General features: G+C 42.6%; 1 protein-coding gene across 2 annotated transcripts; it reads right to left on the bottom strand.

Moving 5' to 3' along the window:
• Window positions 1-293: 293 nt before the first annotated feature.
• Window positions 294-24952, bottom strand: UTP25 (UTP25 small subunit processome component). 2 transcript variants are annotated; one of them, XM_004424865.3, is made up of 12 exons: window positions 24767-24952; window positions 23907-23946; window positions 22944-23187; window positions 20525-20695; window positions 17728-17816; window positions 15029-15439; window positions 13060-13279; window positions 10891-11093; window positions 9498-9680; window positions 9254-9366; window positions 7981-8226; window positions 294-885 (listed from the first exon to the last, which is right to left on the bottom strand). In XM_004424865.3, exons 1-12 carry the CDS (start codon window positions 24871-24873, stop codon window positions 642-644), a joined length of 2271 nt encoding a protein of 756 aa, XP_004424922.2. In that variant the 5' UTR covers window positions 24874-24952; the 3' UTR covers window positions 294-641. The 2 variants fall into 2 exon arrangements, with proteins under 2 accessions (XP_004424922.2, XP_087295664.1); XM_087439538.1 differs by lacking the exon at window positions 24767-24952 and adding an exon at window positions 24469-24727.
• Between the last annotated feature and the right edge of the window lie 1300 nt (window positions 24953-26252).

The following is a 26252-nucleotide window of genomic DNA, read 5'->3' on the forward strand; positions in this document are numbered from 1 at the left end:
CTTGAAACAGAGATTAATGTTATTTTATATAACGTGATTTTTAAGTGTATATGTTAACTAAAACATTTACTATTATGAGTTAAAAAAAGATCAGTGAATGAATATACTCTCTAGGTTGAATTAAAATAGAATATTTAAGGTTTAAAAAAAGTTTGAGGAAAAACAGTTTTCCAAAATCTGTGTGATCCAAAATTAAGATGATATTCAGCAGCAAGAAGTATTCCAATCTCTCATAACCAGTTCTCACAGGCAACGACAGGTATGCCTTACTTGAAGAAAGTGTCAAACAAAAATAGGCAAATCTGAAAGAATTTATCAAGTGTAATAAATTAGAGGTAAAATCCCAGTAAAAGAATTTATGGCTTACACAAAGATTCACAAGTGGAAGTTCCCTTCTACCAACTTCTCAGAGTCCCATTCGCTCCCTCCTGACCTCTGAAAGATGGATTTACCAAATCTGGTTTATATTTAACTTTTCAGGGACACATGACCTGAAAAGACAGAAGTATCTGCTGCGCTGCTGCCTGGTGCTTCTTCCCTGTGCAGTCCTCCGCTTCTGCAAGTGTCCAGAATTGGGTCAAAGTGGCACAGAATCAAGCATTATGTATCATGCCCAATAGCATTTCCTGTCCAACAAATCCTCATCTTTCTCCAGTAATAAAGAGGTGGACGTTCTTCTTGGACTGTAGCATCTGCGCAGCCCGCTCCACACCAACCACAGCGGCCAACCTCTGGGCGTCGTACTTGGAGTAGAGGACAGTGCAGGTCCAGGCGGCTTCCTCGCCTCTGGTGGTGGCTCTCAGCATGTTACAGACTTCACTGTAGAAGTGGGGATATGTCGGCAGTTCATAGAAAATCAGGTTTCTGATGCCTTTTATTGTATACCTGTTAGAAGGGGAAAGAGAGACTATGTCTACATGAGAAAATTTATGGAAAAGCTACCTAAGAGTTTCACAGGGACATAGGTCACTCCTGCTGCTTCAGGGCCAAGGAGGAAGATACTGGCAATAACAGACAGACCACAGGTTATTCTAATTTGAGCTGAAAGGGCTTATTTTTGTGACAACATGTTTGAATTCCTAGTGTTTGCCTTAAGACAATGATAAAAGAAATTTGCATTTCTTGAGCCTACTCTGGGGCAGGGTGGGGAAGAACAGTAGACTGGGATTAAAAATCTGACATAGAAAATTTAACAAGCAGGTACTTACAATTTAACATTATCTTAATTATAATCACGCAAAACAGAATGTTTTGGAATGGAGATGAGGTCAGACCCAGTACTAAAATAAACTGTAGAAACTATAAACGCGTTCCCATTAGTCTTTTCTTGTCACTCTGTAGACATGTTAACTCCATGGCAGATGTCCCAAGTTCATCCATTTACAAAATCCTGCCTGAGGACCCATTAGGCATTATGGGAAAGCAATTAGTTTCAACAGCTTATGCACTTCTCTCCCTGCTGCACAGTAGTGCACGGTGGTGGTGGTGGGGGGCGCAGACCCTAGGGACTCCTCGCATGGTTCCGGTCAAGGTCAATCATTCCCTCTGAGGCCCCACAACAAAAGATTTTATATGTTGACAAGGTTCTGATTTCCCCCGTTAGACTCTCTCACACATTGCTGATGTTAAGACTCCCACAGGAATTTTTTTTTTATTTACAGAGGATAAGCCTTCCTTGTGTTTTTATCTGATGGCTCATCCTAATCTCTCTGGAGACCCTCCTCTTCCAAACTGCAATTGCAATCCATTACTTGGTTCACCTTTCAACATCACCTTTCCATAAAGAAGAAATTCTAACGGCTAATGAACTTGAATGAACTGTTCGACCTCACTAGCTATCAAAACAAACAAAACAAACATTCAGTTCTACTTCTGCTTATTATCTAGAAAACTCAAGAGAATATTGCTTCCGTGCTAATAAGAAAAAGCCAGATAATCTACAAAAGCATTCCTTTTCTTGAGCCTAGTGAACTGATGTCACGAAGCAACCAGGTGAACTGATTCAACAATGTGCTGGTGTATGTTTAATAACCGGCTCTCAGTGGGGGACGGAGGGTGCTGATTTGAAGCATTTGCCAATTTCTCTGATGTAAATACTCCCACTATGGCCAATTTCAAGCTATGAATGTCATGTTGCTGAACTCCAGAGTTGGGAAGAGACATGCAACCAGATTTCAAGAGTCAGTATGAGCCAGCTTCAGCCCACTACTGACTGAATTCCAAAGAGTGACAAGCCCCTCTGAAGAAAGACAGCAAACACCAACTATATGTCACCTTTGGCAGAGCACAGGAGGAAGAGGGCAGCTGCCAAGAAAGTGGGTAGGAAGAAAACAGCTATACTTTTAACAAATTCTTAAAGGGCAGGTGTGGGCTTGTGGGACAGTTCAGAATCCCTGGGATTCCTGGACACTTTAGTTCACATTCACTCATGAGCTCTTTTCCACAGGCGTCCACTGGGAGCCGCGGAGAAAGACTGGAGGCAAGGCAGAAGACCTGACACTGCAGTGCAGACATGAAACCCCACTCACCTCCCAGACCCATAACTTATATGAAGCAAAAGCCTGAAGCTGATGGAAGAGGGCAGGAGCTCTCTCTCCATCCCACATCCCAGGCAAAGGGCAACTGCTGGTGGGCAGAAGGCAGGTGAAGTAAAAGTCATCTGCCCTAAGGGAGGGGCAGTAAACCCCACACCCCCATCCTTCCTCACCAGAAGACAGAAATCCAAGAAAAAGCAACAGTAGTCTGTCCCTGGGGAGAGGGCACAACACCCGTTCAGCCTGAGATCCTGCACTGATATAAGCAGAGGTCTGCCACCACCAGGGGAGAAGTGAGAACTCTTTCCCACCAAGACTCCTCACAGATATAAGGCAAAGTCTGGCTACCATAGTGGGTGGTACAGGAACCCTGAGAAAGCTCCATCTCCAAAGCCCAGAATGAACAGGGCCTGCCTAAAACCGAGCTGGCCCAGGAGGAGAACCCCCCACCCCACCTCAAGCCTTGCAGGGAGTAGCAAGCAAGAACAGCCTGCTGCTGGGGGAGAGGCCAGAGTGTGGAGAGAGACCCTCCTATGGCACAACAGTACACGGCTTGGGGAAAGCTGAGAGGGGATCGGGACACTGAGAAAAGACTCCAGCACCCTGGGGCCCACATGAAGCCCACCGTCTGCTGGAGGAATCTGAAGTCTGTGGTGCATGGAAGGTAACTATAGTAACAACCCAACCCTGACTAGATTCACAACCTCCTCACTAGTGGCCTAACAGAAGAAGAGGTGTGCCTGGACACAGGGACCACTTACCTCAGCCTCTACATTCAACTGACAATGGCAAAAAAACAAAAAAAGCAAGAAAAAGACAAAAAGGTATCATTTTGACTATCAAGTCACTGGCAACAAGTGGGATTTTGCAGAAATAGGCCAATAAAGTATATATTATTCTGTGTGTGTGTATTTCGGAGAGGGAGAGAAGATATGAGGAAGATGGGAGGGAGCAAATAAATGGCAACATATAGCAAAATTTTAATTCTGTACAGCCTTTGAGCTAACAAGTTTTCCTTTCCAAATTTATCCTAAGAAAATAACTAGGCAACCATGCCATCAACTATGCATATGGATGTATATAATAGCAGAAAATAAGAAAAAAATCTATATGCTCATTAATATAGGACAGTGGGTTAACTATACATCCATACAACATAATACTATATAACCATTAAAAAGGATGCAATACAGGGGCCGGCCTGGTGGTGCAGCGGTTAAGTTTGCACGTTCTGCTTCGGTGGCCTGGGGTTCTCCGGTTCAGATCCTGGGCACGGATCTGGGTTCAGATCCTACTCAATGCTCATCAAGCCGTGCTGAGGCAGCATCTCACATAGAAGAACTAGAAGGACCTACAACTAGGATATACAACTATGTATTGGGGCTTTGGGGAGAAAAAAGAGAAAGAGGAAGATTGGCAACAGATATTAGCTTAGGGCCAATCTTCCTCAAAAAAAAAAATTAGGAAGCTGTCAATAGACTGTCAACACCTCATAGATTACTTACTAATTACAGAGAAAGGCCATCTTTACAATGGAGAGATCTAGCAGACCCACTTTGACCAAGTGATTACATTTAGTGTCACCAAAAATGGGATAAACTGACACTATGTGCCTCTTGATGAGATGTAGTGGGAAGTACACAATACCCCCTATCTGGAATTCTTACCAAACAATGTTTAATCTAAATCAGTGGTCCCCATACTTTGCTGCATATTGAAATCACCTGTTTGTTTTTTGAAATACCTATGCTTGATCCCCATCCCCAGACACCATGATTTAATTGCTATTGGGGTACGCCCTGGGCATTCAGATTTTTAAAAGCTCCCCAAGGGGATTCTAATGTATGGCAAAGTTTGGGAACCACTGATCTAATTATAATAAGGAGGCAATTAGACAAATCCAGACTGTGGGACAATCTATAGAAAACTGGATGGGACTCTTCCAAAAATGTCAATGTCATGAAAAAGAAAAAAGCAAGGTAATTATTCTTGATCAGGGTTTCTTAACCTCGGCACTACTGACATTTTGAGTCAGATACTTCTTTGCTGCGGGGACTGTCCTATGAACTGTGGGATGTTTAGCAGCAGCCTGGCCTCGACCCACTAGAACCACTAGAACCACATTCCAGTTGTGACAACCAAAAATGTCTCCAGATACTGCCAAATGTTCCCTGGGGAGCAAAATTGCCCCTGCTCGAGAACTACTAAGATAGACTAAACATGTTAACCAAAGGCAATACATGATGCTTAACTGAATCCTGGACTTGGGGGGGAACAGCTATAATGGTCATTTGGGGGACAACTAGGAAAATTTGAATATAGACTATATCTTAGATGATATTATGGTAGTAACATCAAGTGGTATGATAATGGTGTTGTGGTTAGATAAAGAACGTTCTTGCTGTTAGGAGCTACATGCTGAAAGATTTAGGGGTTAAGTGTCACGAAGCCTCTTGCAATTTACTTTCAAATGGTTCAGGAAGTAAAAATAAGAGATGTAAGTGGAGAGAGCGAAGGAGAGACAGAACATGGGCGTGTGCAAATGTGGGAAAATGCTAACAGCTGGTGATGTCTACAGGAAAGGTGTTATAGATGTTCACTGTTATACTCTTACAATTTCTTCTGAAATGAAATCTTTCCTAATAAAAAGTTGGAGGGAGGGAGGATGTAATAGAGAGATATTTATAAACTTAAAAATAAATCCATGATATACAGATACATATACCAAAATGTTAATATATTTTAACTTTTTTTTCAATGAGCACATAAAACATTTAATATAAAAGGAAAAAAACCCCAATGTGTATAGTGTGATCCCAATTTTGATACACCTAAATGGGTATTTATAACAGGGCAGTGAAATTACAGGTGATTCCATTTTCTTTTTTTTAACCTAGATTTTCCAAGTTCTCTACAATAACTATGTAATACTCTTATAATTAGAGTATTTATAAAACAACAAAACCAACTCCAATAAGCATGATACTTAAAAAGCAAGGAAATCTCAGTCCCAATCCACCCACAATGGAAATAGAGAATGTGAGCAGGGCCTCTTCAGAGGAGTGGTTAGTGCCCATCACCCATAATCTTCAGCACTCTCTCCCCTGCCTTCCTCCTCCGTTTTATATGCTTTGGGTCTTCAGGGACCCACCCTGACAGAACCTAAAACTAAGGACATTCTAGATATCTATTTTACCTGTCAACTGTTAGAGGCACGCACAACTGACTTGAAAGGCTGGCTCCTCCGTATGGTCTATAAAGACCAGGTCTACTACTTCTAGACGGGGATTCTTATACAGGAGCAGGAGGTACTCAGAAACACGCCAGCAGCCTTTCCCAATACCATAAATCCCACCTCCACAGTTTCTGACTTGCCCTCTGGCTGAGAACCCTTCCTGCTGTGGTAACCCGCTGATAATGCTCAGTGAAGGAGCTGTGAACCAACCTCTCCTCAGGAGGTCCATCATGACCAAATGCCCATCCAGTTCTAGGATTCTACTGGTTTCATCTCCGCCAGCGAAAACAAACCTTCAGGTTGAAAACTTTTTGCTAGCTCACAAATGAACTACAATATTTCTAACACTGTCTATTTCCACAGAGAATATAAAAACAGAACTTCAGAGTTGGATACTAAAGTTTAAAATACATGTACTTTTCCCAAGGTCAAATAAAACAAAAACAAATCACAAAGGCATTGAAGGTAAAAACAGCCATTGTCGCCTTGGTGATCTCTCAAGCAAAAAATTCTTTAGTTGGAAACCTTGAGATGATTAGCAGTTACAGAGCTCTGAAGAACATTATTTCCATTCACCTTCCACGCAGGAAATACCCATTAACCTGGTCCAGGGTATAAGGCAAACGGTACATGCTAGGTTTGTCTTGAAAGTGACTTTGGGGGCAAAAACAGTTTGGTAAATAAATGGACAGTGTAAGGCAGGGGACTGTCCTGCCGACTTAAGAGAAAGGGGTCCTTTGACATCACGCCCTCTCCTTGAAAAGCTGCTATTTGAGAGCAGTCCTCATTCCAGCCTAATTCACACTTGCTATAGACAATCACACTAGGAAGGTTTCCAATCCACCCACTTCACTTAAAGGGCTGGCTTTCATTTGTCAAGCTGATAGAAAACTAAGAGCTCTTAAGACTGGCTGAGTGCCAACTCCCCTAAAACACCACTTTCCAAAATGAACGAAAACAACAACTTACTGGAACAAAGCAAATAATGATGCCAACAAGCAGGCATTCATTAACACTTTTTGGCCAAAGAGCCTTGTCTGGGTAGCCAAGAATGGAGCCCAGGAAACACAAACGTCATCACTTCTCAACTCTCCATCCACAGATCATCTAGTCAGCAGAATACCTCATGTCACGCCAGCCCGCTGTGCATCGGCAGGCTGCTGGATTCCTCCCTCCCCATCTGGTAACGAGAACATGTCCGGGGAGCACCATCCTAATATCAGCATAAACCACAAGGCAATGCAATGCCAAGGTGCATCATCTAACATGCTCCAAAGCCCGGGAGATTGCTGGCTTCTATGTTAGGAATGCTCTAAGAAAATGTGCCCCTCATCAGCATAGATGATGGAGAATTATAAAACAGTCAGAACATACATTCACTGGACATTATTGTGAATCAGGAAGAGGTAATAGGATGCCATTCCCTTCTCTCCCTAGGTACAGGTTTAAAAAAGGCTTTTTCACTTGGCAGCAGCAATAGCAAAACAATAAAATATCTGAGCTCTGGGGGCACAAAGGGCTCCAAGTATCCCAGATAACAGAAGGGTCAATATTACTAACTCTAATTAGAATAAAAAAAAAAAAAGCCAATCTAACTTATTTTGTCAAAGTCACATGGTGTAGAAGCTAAGCAAATGCTGAAACCCTCAAATATTCAACTCTAAGCCCCTCACCTTTTGCCTCCTGCAAACATCAAAGGGCCCCTGAGTCCTGGCTCTCCTTGGTGAGGAAGTAAGTGTGTGCTCACCTCCTCAGGACACACCAGAACTTTCTGAAGACTGACACTGTGCTCACTCTCCACCTCTGCAGACCACATAGCCCCCAATATTTTGTCTGTGCTTCCATGACAGGCCCCTCTCCCTCCTGTATTCACTTCAGCTGTCCTTGTCGAGAGCTGTTCAGCTCTGTAATGTCTTTCTTGAGGTGTACGAGCACAGCTAAGTGGGTCCCGAGTATGGACCCCCTCCAGATCTACATACAGGTTATACTGTAGCCACTCATTTGTTTCTACAATCTTTGCCAACAATGCCTATTTTGGGAGGAAACTGACCAAGAAGAGCCTGTCCAGCCCCAAAACTCTCTGGCTTTAGGAGGCAGAGTGAGGGAGGACCTTATAACACCAGAAAGCCTACTACGTGCTCAGAAGCAGGCCATGATCTGCACTGCATCTTCCCCTCCGAAGACGACCCTCGAAACCTGGCACTGCTTTACCTTTTGTAGAAATGGAAGCGCTCTGTGAGGAGCAGAAACTGCTTCTCTCCTTGAAGGAAGAAGTGTCTGGCTCGGGAGACAGCAGACTTCTGGGTGTACTCGCAGATGTGGGTGAAGTTCAGTTCCTCCTTCTTGAAGTAATTTCGGAGACGCACAAAGTCAAAGTAGGAGGGGATGTAGACGAGCGTGTGAGACATGACTGCATCATGATACTGAGGCAAAATCTTGTTCACAAAGAAGTTAAACCTGATTTGGAAAAAGGCAAAGGGCAAAGTCAATGGTCTAGAGGTGAGCCAGTAGCGTGACTACTAACTACATGACCCTGGGCAAGTCACAGTCTCCCTCTACCTCCCCAAAGAGGCCAATATGCCTTACTTGATCACAAAGAGATTACATAAGGATAAAACTTGATAAGCACATTAAAAAATAAGTGCTAACACTATTCATCATAAAGGACAGATGTAATGCCAACATATCCCAGAGAATTATTCTAGGAAGTATATAACCACATCATTCATTCATTCATTCAACAAACTGCTGAACACCTACCATATGCTAAGCACCATTCTGCTACCATAGGTCCCCTGACTAAACACAATGAGGAGACAAGGGGAAAATATACAGAGAATTAGAAAAATGGTTCTGGGGCTGGCCCCGTGGCTTAGTGGTTAAGTGTGTGTGCTCTGCCACTGGCGGCCCGGGTTTGGATCCAGGTGCGCACCGACGCACCGCTTGTCCGGCCATGCTGAGGCGGCGTCCCACATACAGCAACTAGGAGGATGTGCAACTATGACATACAACTATCTACCAGGGCTTTGGGGAGAAAAAGGGAAAAAAAGGAGGAGGATTGGCAATAGATGATAGCTCAGCGCCAGTATTCCTCAGCAAAAAAGAGGAGGATTGGCATGGACGTTAGTGATCTTCCTCACAAAAAAAAAAAAAAAGAAAAATAGTTCTTGCCCTGAAGGGCTTACAATTAAGTTGTTGATGTGGGATACTTTGCAGCATTAAGCAGTGTAATGTAATTTAAAAATGCCACAGTCTAGGGGGAAGGACCTCTAATTTACAATATTAACCCTGCTAGGACAAGGCACCATTTCTCTCTGGGCTTCAATTTCCTCCTCTGTCAATGGCATGATTAGGTTCAACTATCTCATTTGGTAAGTGGTAATCAATAAAACCAACATGGAATCCAATTCTAAATTTGTATGCCAAAATCAAATCCCTCTCTGTGGCCCCCAGGGCTCCGATGAGACTGGGGAGGGATGGCTACCTGGCATCAATCACCGAAGCTAGGTTTTCAGCTTCCATCCTCTGGAAGACATGTGGGAGCTGCACCAGGACGTGACTGATGGAGCCTGTCATTGGGACGTTCCTCAAGGCCACCTGCCAGGAAATCAATGGAACATTAGGAGGTAAGCCATCCCCACTGTGGACCAAATGCTATCCTCTCCTTCTGCCTCATGACCCAAACAATACACGCTTCAGAAAGATCCAAAGAAATGAGGAGAACCCACCTGGCCTTGCACATTGACGCAGTACTTGTTGAACACAGAGTTGATCTGGGCATCCTGTAGGGCCCCAAACAGCAGTGTCTGACGATAGTACTTGGACCAATTATTGAGGCTCCACATCCGCACTCGAGAAAAGTCCACCCCATGTGAGTCCAAGGGCAGTAGATTCATGTGGTTCATCAAATGCTTTGAGCAGAAATAACACTACCATTAATATTTATTGAGCACTTACCTGTTGAGCACTACTAACATTTTACAAGTCTATCATCTTATTTAACCCCATGGAGGATGTACTATCATCTCCCCAATTACAACAAGAAAATCAAGGCTCAGATGGGTGACTGACTTGCCCATAGTCAGATGAACACCCCCGAGACAAGAAAATAAGCTAAAATTGGCCACCTCTTGGACCTTTCAAAAAGGATCAAAATGGTACCTATAGGAATATTCCTTTAAAAGGAACTTTTGAAATGCCACCCTGGTCACTCTATAGGTTCCTCAGTCCCAGATTTGGACAAGAAGGGAAATGACACGGAACACAGAGCTGCTGTCCTTCAATGACCTGTTCTCAAAACATTAGGAGATTTCCAGGGCTACTACAGGTGCCTTTTCCTCAAATTAAAGACTAAGACTCAAGCATCAACACGTCTTTTCTATTTTAATTGTATTTTTACCTTGTAACATACATTGAAAGGTAATGAATACTATAAATTTATTCCCTGCTTTATAAATAAGTATTCCCCTTTATTTGCCCCAAACTTCCTGCAAGTCCTGGGGTTGTAGGCAAGGTAAGTTCTTATATGCCTTAAAAAAACAAACCTATTATGATAAGGATTGTTCCAAAGCACGGTCTTTCAATCCTAAAACCAACAACGCTGCAGAATATGTGGAGAGGGAGAAAAAAATTACAGCACAAATTACAGTAGGGGTATAAAGACATCCTACATTTCTTTGCAAAACAAGATCACACATTAAGAAATCATGAGCAATGTTTTCCCATCTCCACTGAAGACTCAAAGAGAATGAGCATAAAGGGTAGGAGGAATCATTTTAGGTAAAGACGTTCCTAGTGAGGAGAATTTTCAACCAACCAACCAACTCACCACACTGAAGTGGTCTATTAACAGAAGCGACCTTTAAGGGGAAGAAATCTTTTCTGGAGATTTGAAATATTGATGAGAATTTTTATCTTTTTGGATAGTTAATTGACCAATCTGTGGGTAGAAGAGGGAACATAATTTTCCATTTTCAAATTGGAAAACGTGGAATATTTCCCTGTTTCCAAACTAACTGAGTTTTAATCTGGACTTAAACAATCCTTTAAGACTTAACCACTGAGCTTCTTGTCTCTCTAAATGTGAATGTTGTCCCTCTAAATGTGAATGACCAGCATTACCAGGACATGCTCCCAGTTCTGCATCAGGTAAATGTCAGCTTGATCGATGATGAGCACCTCAATAGAAGACAGAAAGTCAAAATCTCTCTTCTTCTCTCCTTCTCCACCAATGATGGTCCTCAAGCCCAGAGGGGAGGCAATGAGGATGTCCGAGGAGTAAAAGGGGGCATAGAGTCGGATGCTTCTCTGAAGTATCGCCACTCCTACAAAAAACAGCCAAGTACACACCAAGTTCATCAGTCATTACCAAACCATTAGCTTTCACCCTCTCAAGTATTCCCCTCCCCATGTATCTTCTACATCTTTTCCCTAAGCATATAACCATGCTCAGACTGCTTTATTTATTAAAATCATCATCATCCCTCCCTTGCACCTATGGTCCCTTCTAGCTCTCACTATCTTCCTTTCCTTCAGTGTCAAACTTCTCCAGAAAATTGTCTCTACTTGGAAATCTCCCACTCACTCCTCAACGTACCATAATCTGGCCGCTGATTCTCAGGACTCCATTGAAATGACTCTTGCTAAGGCCACCAATAGCTCTTGGTTACCAATTCAATGGCACGTTAGTGTTTCGTGTCATGAATGTTAAGCAGCATTTTGAAGACACCCTCCCTGAAATGTCCTTTCCAAACTGGTGATTTCCAAGACTTCAACACTTACTTCCGCTTCTATCACTAATCTGGTCCTTATCTGTCTTTCCAGATCCAAACAGCGATTCTACAAATTCCTAGATTCACTTGCAAGTTCTACTTTCACTCCACATAAAGGTTTGGGTAAATTTATTCACTAACCATGGCTTTAACATCACCTTCACACAAATTTATATTTCCTGCCCACATCTCTTTTCTGAGCTCAAGACTGATATAACAGCTGCTTGCTGGACACCTGCATATGTTTAAAACTAAACATCACTCTGGTCCCCTTGCACCTTACCCTCCAGCCATGCTAAAGCCTATGTGAATCTTAGGCTGCGCCCGGCTTAGTCGCCGTGATGCCTCTGCACATGCAGTTTCCTGCCTGAAACCTTTTCCTCCACTCTGACCACTCCCATGTGTAATTACCTAAATCCTACTCAGGTTTCGACTTAGTACACATGGCACCTCCACCAGGAGGCCTTCCCTAACTACCCTGTGCCCATTTTGGGTAGGGAGATTTGCTTTAAATGCTCCCAGAACACCCACTGCATCCTCTGATCATAACACTTCTCATCGCATACTGTCTGTTTCCCCATTAGGCTGCACTTCTGTAACAGTAGGAATCGTAACTTTTATTTCTCTATCCCCGGTTTCTTAACAGTGCCTGCCACACATGAGGTACTTAATAAATGTTTGGTGAATGCACATATGTGACTAATAAACATTTTCCAAGAACTTTACTCTATCAATGTACAATCAACCAAATACATGGAAGCTGAATGAGAGCCAAGCAAAAACATGAAAAGTTGGGTAGGAGTCACTAAGTCCTGAGTGGAGATAATGCAGGGGCAGGCACTCTACATGGCAGGCAGGAGGGAAGTCCCCCATTATGCACAGATGCTCAGTTTATTCAGCCTCCCCAGAATCACCCACTCAGCCCATCACTTCCAACTCACGCAAGAACCCCTGTAGCATTGACTGCATGCTATCAGTTATGGGTGTGCTCAGACAGTCCTGTTATAAATGTGCATGTGCTTTTTACATATGCCTTCAGAGACGCTCCATCCCATTAGCCAAGTGTCCCCACCATTAGCCACGGCAAGACTCTCTCTCCTGGCAGACAAGATGTCTCAAATGCAGAACCTTGTTCTGTCAGGAGGCTGAGTCAGTGACCCACTGAGAGAACGCCTAGTTCCAGGCTTCTAGCTTCCAGCTCTGTGGATCTCACACCTCAGGTCCCTCAGGGGCTCAGTTTTTTGTTTTTTTTTTTGTGAGGAGATCAGCCCTGTGCTAACATCTGCCAATCCTCCTCTTTTTTTTTGCTGAGGAAGACCGGCCCTGGGCTAACATCCATGCCCATCCTCCTCCACTTTATACGGGACGCCGCCACAGCACGGCTTGCCAAGCAGTGCGCGGGTGCACGCCCGGAAACCGAACCGGTGAACCTCGGGCCGCTGCAGTGGAGCGCGCACACTCAACCGCTTGCGCCACCGGGCTGGCCCTCAGGGGCTCAGTTCTGACAAGGAGGAATTACCGATCCTGAAGTGGTCATCGATGTTGCCAACAAATACAGCTTCGTAATCCTCAGGCCTCTTCAGGTTGGGTGGTCTCTCCTCGGGATCTGAGCCATACTCTCCCTTAAACCTCTTTTTGTTGCTTACAATTATTTTCTTCTTGCTGTCGCCCTCAAGGAGGCTGATGAAGAGCTGTACCACCCGCAAAGCAGCTTCCCGGAACGGCACCACTATCAGCACCTGTGGAGGGAGCATGGGCAGCCTTGGTGGGGCAAGGAGAAGGAATGGCAGCTTGAGGTGAGCCTCTGAGGATGTGGAGCTAAGAGCCCTGTGTACAGCAGTGGTACCTCACCAGGGATATCTACGTCATCTGCTTTGTACATGACCTGGCTCAGTACTAAAAGTTGAGCACCCTTCATACCCATAGCACCATGTCCTGTGGACTTTAATCTCATGGCTCCATGGGAGGCAATTCTCAAGCAGTATTTGGAAATCCCTTGGAGATAAGTCAATGCCTTTAACAGAGGTGTCCACTAGCAAAAACCCAAGGACATAAACACACAAGCTCCTTGAGGGCAAGGAATATTACTCATCTCTGTCTGCTGCAGTATTTTCATCCATAAGACCCAAGGAATAAATATATGCTGAATAAATAAATGAATTAGATGTAATAAGTAGAAAACACATAAAGCTGGCAAGGAAAAGGACTAATGCATCACTACTTTTCTAGTACCTTCCCTAGTAAAATTTTCAGAAATGATGATAAAGCATTTCTGAAATAAGATCATATTTTAATAGGAAATATAGGACTCAATTTGCCAAACATTTCCAAAAATGCTTAAAGTTACAACTGTTGAGAAAAAAAAAACAACAGATGTTTAATAAATGATTAATTTCTAACTACCCTTTTGGAAACAATATAATCAATGGAAGTAGCCCCAGTCAGATGCACAATTCACCCAATTCTAAATGTGATTCATGGGTAAACTGCCTCTTAGTCTTTTTTTCAATTCTAAATGGAAACAGATAATCTTATAATCCTGATGTTCAAGACTCTGAGGTAGTTTCCCAAAAAGGCAATAGGCCTAGCCAAGGGGTGCAGTGATTCAGCTTGGTACGGGGCAGGGATGATGGCCCGAAATTGAAGAGGGCTGAGTTATTGTCCTGGCTGTGACACTAACAAGTGTCTAGGCTTCGGTTTCCCCAGCTATCAAACAAGGGGATTGGATTAAGAAATCTCTAAGAGCCATATCAGTATTAAACCCTAGAACCCCATTAAGCTCAATGAGAGCAATCTAAAAAGATGAGGCTCCTTCAACAGGCTAAGGGGAAGAAGGGATGGACAACACAAGATCTAGCTCCACAACATCATGAAAAGTACAGACAGAATTAAAAGATATTTTCTATTGAGCCCCAAATCCACTGGAGCTTAGGCTTATGAGCGCAAATAAATGTAATCATCACTTTGAGCAGCAATAACTGTACAATGGAAAAATAGGGATTTTTGTTTTCCAGGGGTTAAATATTTATGTGGCTTAATGAAGAGAATCCTTGGTTCTAGTCCCATCTCTGCTACCCTTTCCCTGGTTCTCTTTAGCAAGGCCCTCTATGAATCTGGGTCTCTGTCCACAACTGTAATATGTAGGGATTGGATAACAGGCTCATTAAGGTCCTATCCAGCTCTGGCAATCACAAAGAGATTGATAATGGCTTTTTATTTATGTATGTTCAGGGTTTATCTTTAAGGAGAATTATCATGGAGGCACCTCCTACTCACAAGTTTCCAGTTAGACTCACTGTTAGAAACAGTCCACTGAGCCATCAGTGGCACTGCTCTGACACCACCTGGCCCATCTAACATGCTCACTCGTGGACTCATTCATTATTCCAATTATTAAAACACCTGAGCACCTGCTAAGGGCCAGGCAACTATTTGGCAGTGCCTTGCAGCCTCCTTCTTGAGGGCAAAGCTCCCCTGCTGCCACTCACCTTGGGCCTTGTTAGCCCTTGGTCCCTGAAGTCATCATCGTCACCCACCCCAAGCTTCTGGCTTCGGCGTCTGCTATTGTTGCCAAGCACCTGTGCATTGGCTTTGAGGACGTGATTTATGACATGCAGGCAGTACACGTGGCGGATCTCTTCTCCATTCTTCAGGGCAGTCCTTTCTGGGTAGAACAAGTCCCGGTAAGAATTCATAATTAAGAAGAGCTCTTTCTGGAGGGGTGTGAAGGGGCTACTTGATTTTTGGGGACCAGACAGGAACTGGCTGTTGGTCTTGGTCCAGGTAGATTCCAGAGGCTTCTGGAGATGAAGTGACTTTAAGTCAATGTCCTTCGGGGGTTTAAATGTTTCCAACTTCTGAAACTTGGATGAAAAGACAAGCTGGCCCAGGACAGGCCACTAGTGGAGAGACAGATCAAGAGTTAAGTTAGAAATGAATTATAATACCTTATTTTCACATAGTACTTCATAATTTACCAAGACCTCCCATGATTTACAGATCATCTCACTTAATCCTCAGAACAACCCTGCAAGGTAGATACTCTAAGGCTCTTCTTACAGTTTAGGACATGCCGAGGTTCAGAGAGGTTATATAATTCAGACAAACTTTACCCAGGAGAGAAGAGAGCTGAGGGCTAGAGCCCAAGGTTTCTGACTTCACATCTGAGCTCTTCACTATATCAGTGTGTCCCAAACTGTTCTGTGGAATAGGTTTTGGGAGTCAAAATTCATTCTAGAAAAAAAAGGGGCTCTGTGGTCAAATAACTTTGGTAAATACCACAAAACCTAATCCCCTTCAGAGCGATTCACAATGAACATTAGATACTGAAGGTTCTGATGAGTCCTATGATAAGAACTCTGTTCCACTTTATTTAACTTAAAGTTTTCCAAATTTATTTGGGCATGGAACAATTTTTTTTTGAGCCCTATCTATTAGCATCCTAAAGAATAATATTTAGTGGGATACCAGTTTGGGAATTTTTGCACTGTAACAAAATTGCTGATTTCAGCTGCAAAAAAAAAAACGGATGACCTCAGCAATAAAAAGGAATGAACTATTGACACTGGCCACCTGGAATGATCTCCAGGGAATTATGCCGAGTGAAAAAAGCCAATCTGTATGATTCTTTTTTTTTTTTTTTGTGAGGAAGATCAGCCCTGAACTAACATCTGTGCTAATCCTCCTCTTTTTGCTGAGGAAGACTGGCTCTGAGCTAACATCCATTGCCAATCCTCCTCCTTTTTTTTTTCCCCAAAGCCCCCCAGTAGATAGTTGTACATCATAGTTGCACATCATTCTAGTTGCTGTATGTGGGACAGGGCCCAGCATGGCCGGAGAGGCCATACATCGGTGCGCGCCCGGGATCTGAACCCGGGCCGCCAGCAGCGGAGCGCGCGCACTTAACCGCCAAGCCACGGGGCCGGCCCCTGTATGATTCTTTTTATATAACACTTTTGAAATGACAAAAATTACAGAAATGGAGAACAGATTAGTGGTTACTAAGAACGAGGGAAAGGAGGTGGGTGTGGTTATAAAAGGACAAGAGAAAACAGGAGGGACCTTTATGGTGCTGGAAACATTCTGTATCTTGACTGTGGTGGTGGACAGGGGAACCTACACGTGATAAAACAGGATAGAACTGAATACACACAACTGAGTATGAGCAAAACTGTAGAAATCTGAGCAACATAGGTAGATTCTATCAATGTCAATTTCATGGCTGTGATACTGTACTAGTTTTGCAAGTTGTTACCAGTGGGGGAAACTGGGCAAAGGGCATAAGGGATGTCTTTGTATTATTTCTTACAACTGCATCTATAATTATTATCTCAATAAAAATTTAAATTAAAAAAGGATGACAGGGGCCGGCCCGGTGGTGCAAGCGGTTAGGTGCGTGCGCTCCACTGCGGTGGCCTGGAGTTCGCCGGTTTGGATCTGGGCGTGCACTGACACACCACTTGTCAAGCCATGCTGTGGCGGCATCCCATATAAAGTAGAGGAAGACGGGCATGGATGTTAGCCCAGGGCCAGTCTTCCTCAACAAACAAAAAAGAGAAAGATTGGCAGATGTTAGCTTAGGGCTGATCTCCCTCACAAATAAATAAATAAATAAATAAATAAATAAATAAATAAATAAATAAATAAAGGATGACAAACTCTCATGAACAACATCAGCTGGTGAAAACAAAAAACAAAAAAAACAAAGAAGCCAAAACTGCTCCATGTCTGAGTAATTTAGTTGTGAACCTATCTCAGTTATTTCAAACAAATGAACAACAGTAGCTAGTGTTTTACTGAACACTTCTATCTATCAGTCAGTAAATTAAATTACATCATTTTGATGTAGGCATTATTGACCCCCTCTAACAGATGAGAACAGTGAAGATCAAAAAGGTAGATTAATTTGCCTTAGGTCATGTGGCAGCCCCTCGCAGATGCTGGTTTAAACCCTGGTGGACCTGTGTATACTCATATCTTCTCTGGCTCCACACTCCAGCTTCCCAGAGCCTTTTCTAGCCACACCTGTGCCTCACCAGGCTCCTGCAGCCTTCCTGTGTCCTGCTCCCCTATCAAACTATCTACCACTGCTGTGTACCATGCATCTGGGGAGACCACTAAAATCCAAGAGCACTGCTTTACTTAGAGCTTTCCTCATTTGTGACCGGGATGACTAAGCAACACTTACTTTTAGCTGGTGGGTAGTTTTGGGATTTGTGGCAACAGCCTGAATTTCTTTTTCTTTCAGTTCTTTGCTCACATGTTGTAGAAATGGATCTAATTCAAAAATAAAGAATGTCAGAACACTTGGAGGAAACAGCAGGCATCTTCTGGTCTTCCCCTCTGAATGACATGCTGTTCTCCATGTTAACTCATCCTTTTTCCCATGTACTTTTCCCACCCTCTCTCTCAGTCCACAGCTTAAAAGTTTCTCACAGGTTCATCTTCCTAAAGCATTTCTCTAATTACATTACTTCCCAGCTCAAAAACCTTTGAAGAAACTTCTCAGTCTGAAATTTGGGCTACTACAGGATACACCTCCAATCTACCTCTCCAATGTAATTTTTTAATTATGTGGCCCTCAAATTTTTCTGCCTCTGTGGTTTTCCTTCTTTTAATTAAAAATTCTAGCAATCCCACCAAAGTATTTTGTAGATATCAATAAATTAATTCTAGAGCTTGGAAATGTACCCAAAATATAACTTTAAATTACATTAAGCAAAAACTGACTGACCTGAAAGCAGAAAGAGATAAATACACATAGTCTAGAAATTTACAAGTTGATTCTATAATTAACATGCAAATATAAAGGAACTAGAATAGCTGGTAAATGTTACAAAAGACAAAGCCGGAGAACTGTGTGATTTCAAGACTTACTATAAAGCTACTCTTGGTAAGCAGTGTCATACTGGCCTAAAGATCAACAAATAAATCAACTGAACTTTTTTTAAAATGGTGAAATAGAGCCACATATATACAGTTATTATTTTTGATAAAGTCATCAAAGTAATTTGGTGGGACAGAAATTTTTCAATAGATGGTGCTGGAACAACTGGATAAACATATGGAAAGAAATGGCTCTCGCTCCTACTTCACTTCATTCACAAAATTTAATCCAAGGTGGATTATAGTCTCAAGTTAATAGCTAAAACTATGAACCTTCTAGAAGAAATATAGGAGAGTATTTTTGTGATGGTGGAGTAGGCAAAAGATTTAGAGAGCATACTAAAAGGGCTAATCATAAAAGAAAAAAAAGATAAATTAGACTTCATCATTAATTAAACACTCTGCTCATCAAAAGAACCTGTTAAGGAAATGAAAGGACAAGCGAAATACCGGGAGGAAATATTCATGAAAAATACATCTGACCAATAGCTTATATTCAGAATACATGAAGAGTTCCTACAAATCAAAATAAAAAGACAACCCCCCAAAAAATGAGTAAAATATTTGAATGGGCATTTTAATAAAGAAGATACATAAGTGGACAATAAGAATATGGAAAATTATTAAACATCATTAGTTATTTGAGAAATGCAAATTAAGTGTAGAGGATAACACTTTATACCCACTTGAAGCTAACAAAAAAAAAAAAAACTTCTATCCTCTCCTTCACCTCATTTTTGTACATCCAAATAATATCAGTTTAACGTCACTGCCTGACTCACAATAAATAGCTATTTCTCAGGATCCTACTCTGTCAGGCACAGTGCTGGCTCCACTAAGAGGCCATCTCTGGTCCCCTATAAGACAGTCCTCCACCCCACCCCCATCCACCAACCCCAACACATATATGTGCATGTCTCATCTCATCTACTGGACTGGAAGATCCCTGAAGGCAGGGTCCATGTCTGACTTATCTTGCATTGCAGGACACATAGAAAGGCTCAATAGTCAACTGAGTTGAACAAATGATCCAAATGGTAGCCCCTGTACTCGGGGTTATCTTCAGCGCTCTGAGCTGGCCACTCAACCTTCTCTTCCAGTCCCACTCATTAAGAAGTAAAGTTAAATGACCCATTCAAGGATCCAAATGGTAAACCTTCAAATGCAAAGCACCTCGTACTAAATATCTAAGAGAAGAGTGAATGATAGGACACAAGAATTCTAGATGCTAACATATCTGTACAGGCAAAACAACCAGAGAAATTCTAGGATAGTCAAGCTTCCTAATGTTTCCTCCAGAGTTTTCAAGTTTTGATGGTTCAGAATGGGGTTTGTGCCCAAATTCTACCTGCTACTTCTCCCTCTCCCATATAACAGCCAACAGAACCAAATGAGCCAAATGAGCAAATTAAAATTTCAGCTTCATTAATGGTAGAGCTGAGTTGAAGAATGGCACTTGGACCAAAAACGGCAGGCAGGACACAGAATGAGACCAACCTGACTTGCCCACCCACACACAGGCTGAGAAACTGGACCTGAGAGAGAGCAGAGACCATAGGCAGGCCTTGTCAGAGCGACTGCAATTTGTACAGAGGCATGGACAAGAGGCTGAGAGAGGCTGAGGAGACAGAGCAGAGCTTTTGCTTCTGAGGCACTCCCTGGTAAAAAGGACCAATCCGATTAGGCGCTCCTGGGTCTCAAAAATCTGGAAAATTATTGCTCCAACAGAGAAGAGCAAATGAAGGGTAGAGAGAAAAGTGCAAAGTATTTTCTCCTCTTTCTCTTCCTTCGCTGCTTGGGGAGAAAATCAGAAGTCTCCCCCTGGCCCTAATTACGGAAATGTGAGGCCTGGAGAATTGGCCTCCCGTGATATCATTCTTAAGCTGTTTGTTCTAAACAGCTCCCCCACTCCCAATACTGCCTAACCATTGAAAAACACAAAATACCTCTGAGAAGTAATTTTTTCCTGACTCTAGATCTAGCTGCTAAACTATCGGTTTTTATTGCTGCTCATTCCAATAACAGATTTAACATGTATTAGTCTACAAGCCCCGTAGTAAGCCCCTGGTGAATTCAAGCATCACATACTGTGCTCTGACCTTGTGATGCTTTCAGAGAACAGTTGCCTCCACTGTCCTCTTCGAGAAAGTTGGTTTCCAGGCTGAACAGTGACTCGTGTTTTGCATCTGTAAACTCCTCGGGCGATTCTTGTGATGTGCCACGGGGCCTGTCCCCATCTTTTCCTTCAGGGTCAGCAGGTAAGGCCATACCTGCAATTTTGAGAAACACTTCATAATATTATTTACTCATAAACATAATTATATTTCTGTTGACACATAAAATCTAATTCCTTAACCTACATCGACACTGATATTCATTGCTAACATTTACTTTTAAGCAAATTCAGGTGGAAGACATAATTTTCAAAATTAAGGCTGATTGTTAACCTAGTTTCAGTTCTAAGAACTTATTCTAAGATGATAACTAAACAAAGTATGCTAAGATGTACATGCAAGGATGTTCAAAGCAGCACTGATTATGAAAAGAAATAACTGGATAAAATGACTTCTTCATTTTCTATCAGTGGGGTACTAATTAAATTACCACGTATCATTTACAATGGAATATTATGTAATTAAGAAGCTAATGTCAATCCACAGTTACACACATGGAGAAAGGTCCATGGTATATTATTAAAGAAAAAAAGTAAGTTACAGAAATGCATGAGACTATTATACACACAAATATATGTACATACTCGTACTCACACATATATCCATAAAAAAGTATTCTGGAAGATTATATAACATGTTAAAGGTGTTCGTCTCAAGGTGGTGCAGATATAGCTTTAACTATACTACCCTTTAAAATTTTTACAGAAAATATATATTACTTTTGTAATTAAAAAAACGAACTTTTCATTTTTAAAAATCTAAAACAGGAAAGAAAAATGGGAAACAAAAAAGAACAAAGAAAACCCTAAGTCTGAGGCAATCAACTTTTAACCCAGTAAAATTGATGAATTAAAATACTAAGAATGATGTGTGACACCTTAACGTACAGAGAAAAATACAGCTGTAAGGAAAATAGGCATTAAGATAGTGAGATATAGGGGCCAGCCTGGTGGTGTAGCAGTTAAGTGTGCGCGCTCCGCTACTGGCGGCCCAGGTTTGGATCCCCGGCTCGCACCCAGGCACCGCTTGTCAGGCCATGCTGTGGCGGCGTCCCATATAAAGTAGAGAAAGATGGGCACAGATGTTAGCCCAGGGCCAGTCTTCCTCAGCAAAAAGAGGAGGACTGGCATGGATGTTAGCTCAGGGCTGTTCATCTTCACTAAAAAAAAAGATAGTGAGATATAAAAAGTTATCCAGAAATACTGACAATGGAATACTACCCCAGCTATAAAAAGTAATGGATTACTAATACACAAACAACATGGATGAATCACAGAAACATGAGGAGCCAAAGAAGCCAGACACAAAAGGGTACATACCGTACATTTCCATTTATATGAATTTTTGGAGGTACTGGAAATGTTCTGTATCTTGATATAACATAGATGTATACATTTGTCAAAACTCATCGAACTGCACATTTAAAATGGGTACACTTTATTGTATGTAAATCGTACCTCAACAAAGTAGATTTTAAAGTTAAAGAAAAACGTCACCTAGAAGTGTGAGATAGAGCTCCTTTAAGCTTCCAATCCCAACCTCTGGAGCCTTCCCTCGTTTAGCCCAGCAGTGTGTGACCACTGGGCATCTCTTCAACACCTTATACCTCACTGTTCAATACAAATCTGCTGCTTGAAAATTTTTGTATATTTTATGTCTATCTTCCATTAAACTTTGTTTCTCTAAAGGAGGAACAGTAATCTCTTTAATAAATTGAGATCGTCACAAAAACAAAATTATGTTCTCTTTCCTCCCAATTAGTGGAACTTTAACTAGAATTGATGAAGTCCTGGAAATGATAGGCAAAAATGTTATTTCTACATTTGTCTGGCGAGAGGGTCCCGTCCTTTCCTCCCATTCTCAAAGATATCATTGAACCCAACAACAAAGTTAAGAATCTCTGCTTAGGGCCAGCCCCGTGGCTTAACGGTTAAGAGCGCGCGCTCCACTACTGGCGGCCTGGGTTCGGATCCCGGGCGCGCACCGATGCACCGCTTCTCCGGCCATGCTGAGGCCGCGTCCCACATACAGCAACTAGCAGGATGTGCAACTATGACATACAACTATCTACTGGGGCTTTGGGGGAAAAAAAAAGGAGGAGGATTGGCAATAGATGTTAGCTCAGAGCCAGTCTTCCTCAGCAAAAAGAGGAGGATTAGCAGGGATGTTAGCTCAGGGCTGATCTTCCTCACAAATAAAAAAAAAACTTAAAAAAATAAATAAATAAAAGAGCCTCTGCTTGGATCCACGTGCTTTCACTCAACTCACACGGTACAGGATACTGGACTCATGGGGCAATCTAAGGTTCAGGCAAAGATGATGAACCCACACCAAACACACTTACTCTCCTGCATGTCAGGAGACTCTGCTGCTGTCTCTTCTTCCACACTGACATCACTATCTCCATCTTCATCTTCCATTTCTGCCTCATCTACAACACTGTCTTCTTCTTCTTCTTCCTCCTCCTCGTCCTCCTCATCTTCCTCGGAAACATTCTTTAATGTGGCGAGTAGTTTGTGGTACCCAGAAACTTGTTCTGCTTCACTCTCTGCTTCACTTTCAGAACTTGAAGTATCTGAACTCTCTGACTAAAAGGAAAATGCAAATTTTAAAAACAAAAACTATATTATTCTCCTTGCTACCCTATGACTATCATCAGACCAACAGCGTAAGAGGTTCAGACTTTCCTAAATAAAAATTAGCTTTTCTGCAAATATGCAATCCTATCTATTCAACCAAGCCCAGCACCAAATTTATTTAAAATAGCTAATCTAGCTATGATTCTAGAAGCTCTTCATTTTCTTTGAACTGCTAATGTTCCACATGGGAAGAAAGCTGACTAAAAACGTAGAGCTTTAGGTTATAAGGAGATTTAACCCCTGTGTCAGACATTTGGTACGTTTAAAGCAGCAATGGGAAAATGACAATACAACAAAGGAATGTCATTGTTTTGAGTTTGTTGTAATGGGACAGGACCTTTGTTCATTTTGCACTCTATTTGCAGCTCCTTTTATGTTAAGCAAACAAGATATTCCCTGTTAGGATTCACCAAGAGCCCTCTGGTAAGCCTCCTTAGCAGGTTCTAACAAGCTTATCCCTCAAGACAGTTTCAAACTCTGGTTACTGTATTAGTTATCACAATGGCATTTTAACAGACATCTGCATTCAAAACTAAGCAATATTACTAAAATAATAGCTTACGTCTAAAATCAGAAAGAGTGGAAATGTCGCTAAACTTTCTTATTATATATAACCTTAAAAGTAACAACCCAGAACCGACTATTATAAAGAAGATATAAAGCATTACCAGTTGACAAATCTGTGGTTTTGCTTCTTTTCTGGAAACCCTGAGAAGAAACAGGTAATGTTAAACTTTATCTACAAGTATGTAGCAATTAGGAAAAAGTCTAATGACACAACTTTAAGTGAAAAAGGCAGAATATACCATTATAAATACATTCTAACTATAGTCATGTAAAAACTACATATGCACTTGAACAGGGATTCTAAGAATATGACATAGATAATTGACAAATGAAAAGTTTAACGAGGTCACATGACAAGTACGAGTCACACAATAACTGGCTCTTATCCAAAAGATAGATAAATCCGACAAATAAAAGCTCTCAGGGTTCACCTTTTCTGACAAATTTCTTAATTAGAGTGTCCCGCTAACTGCTGATAAAGCGGCCTAAAGTGCTGAGACGAGCACTAAGATTACAACCGAGAGTCTGGACACTTAACAGAGGAACCCACAACTACCGACACATCAGTTTGCTCATTGTAATTGGACAGATCGGTGATGTCGAGGGTACCCAGCAATTCTTTAAAAACACAAAAAACAAAAACAATCTTAGAAAACCTCTCACCATAGAAAACCCAGCCCCCACACAGTGGGCGTGTCGTCTAGCATAAAGTCGAGGGCTCAACAAAAGGTAAGAAGACCCGAGAAGAACCCCGTCTCCAGGCGGGATGCCGCCAGAATCCTCCCCAGCCGAGCACCCGCCAGGCTCCACCCCGAGCACGGCGGGCGCCAGGGAAGCGTGGGAAGAGACGGGAGCAGCCCCGTCACTGTCCCATGGGAGACCGGCGGGCCAAACCCGGAAACGCCGGATCCCACTGGGAAAAGACGCTGGCAGCGCTGGCCCCAGCTATGCGCCTCCATACTTGTCATAGAAGGGATGCTCCTCGCCGAAATCCCGAAGATGCTTCTTCTGCTTTTTAGTCAGGGTGTTAAGCAGCTGGCTCTGGCTCCGGCTCCCGCGTTTGCCCATAGCGAAAGCGTCAAGCTCGCCCACCGTCAAACACCGCGTTTCCCACCAGGAAGCGGGCCTGTCAATCCACTCACGTGGGCTCACCGACGGCGCTTTACGGCGGAAGCAGGTTGCCATAAAGCAGACCAGCTTTACGTCGCGCTTGTACGACAGGCGTTAAAACTTCCTGATTCCGATTCTGCCCCCTAGCGAGGCTCTTTGGAAGCAAACGCACGCATGCGCATTTGTTCTGAGTCATGGAACGTCAGTCAGGCTGGGGCTGCTGGATGTGTGGATAGGTGAGCGTGGTTTGTGCTTCTGTTTTGGTTACGGGAATCAGCCTGCGTAAACGTGTATTAGAGGAGATGGTTGGATGCAGTGACTTTATATTATACCATAATAAAAAGACTAACCAATGTTTAAGGGTGCCCCCACCCCTCACTTCATCCTCACAACGGTGCACAAATAGGTCTTGTTAATAAGCCTGATATTGCAGATGAGGAAACTGATGCTTAGAAAAGATGACACACGAGCAAGAGAGAAGATGGAAACCTAAGTCTGTCTGATCCACCACAGGCTTTCACCCACCAGGGTCTGCCACATACGTATGCTAGATCAAGAATGGGGACGCCAGGCTGAGATTCCCACCCTCGTCCCACCCCCTCATCTCCTGAAAGTGTTGGAAGAGCCCCTAGAAACACATCTGTGCCTACATTCTTCATGTTAGAAGAGCAAAAACACATCGAGAGAGGTAAAGCGACTTTCCTACAATCATCCAGAGAGTCGATGTTAGAGAAAGCCGTAAAACTCAATCAAGTGTCTCAAAACTGAACTCGGGCGAAGGGGGGACGGAAAAACTTTTTAAGGCGGAGTAACCATTCTATATCTTGATCGTGGTGGTGGTGGTTACGCCTTGTATACAATTACGAAAGGCATCAAACTGTCCGTTTAAAATTGGTAAATTTTAATGTATGTAAATAATAACCTCAATAAACAAAGAGGACAACACAGCAAAACAAAACTGGACTCAGTACTCCAGGGACAGGCAGAGTGAGCAGGGCTACTTGAGACCACTGGATAAACACAGCGAGATACTTCTTTCCTAACAGTAACTTATCATGTCATGTTCTATAAAAACAAATCCTTGACTAAAACATAGTGCTATATCATAGACCGCAAAATTCACCTGAATGTTTCCACAGGAGCCATCAAAGACAGTGTTCACTTGGCTCTGCTATTCGGAGTGCTTCTGTGGGAAAAGTTGAGCTTTGCCCATGTCTCACTTGTAGAAGCCGTATTAGAACTACTAGGATTCTATTCTTGTCAGTTCTAGTGGCCATCTACTCCTCATTAGATTCTGGGGGGCTGGGGTGGGGTAGGGAGGGCAGGTAGAGGGAGTG

This window comes from Ceratotherium simum, chromosome 2 (genome assembly GCF_057802395.1).
Source record: "Ceratotherium simum simum isolate JZ-2026a chromosome 2, ASM5780239v1, whole genome shotgun sequence".
Taxonomy (NCBI): domain Eukaryota; kingdom Metazoa; phylum Chordata; class Mammalia; order Perissodactyla; family Rhinocerotidae; genus Ceratotherium; species Ceratotherium simum.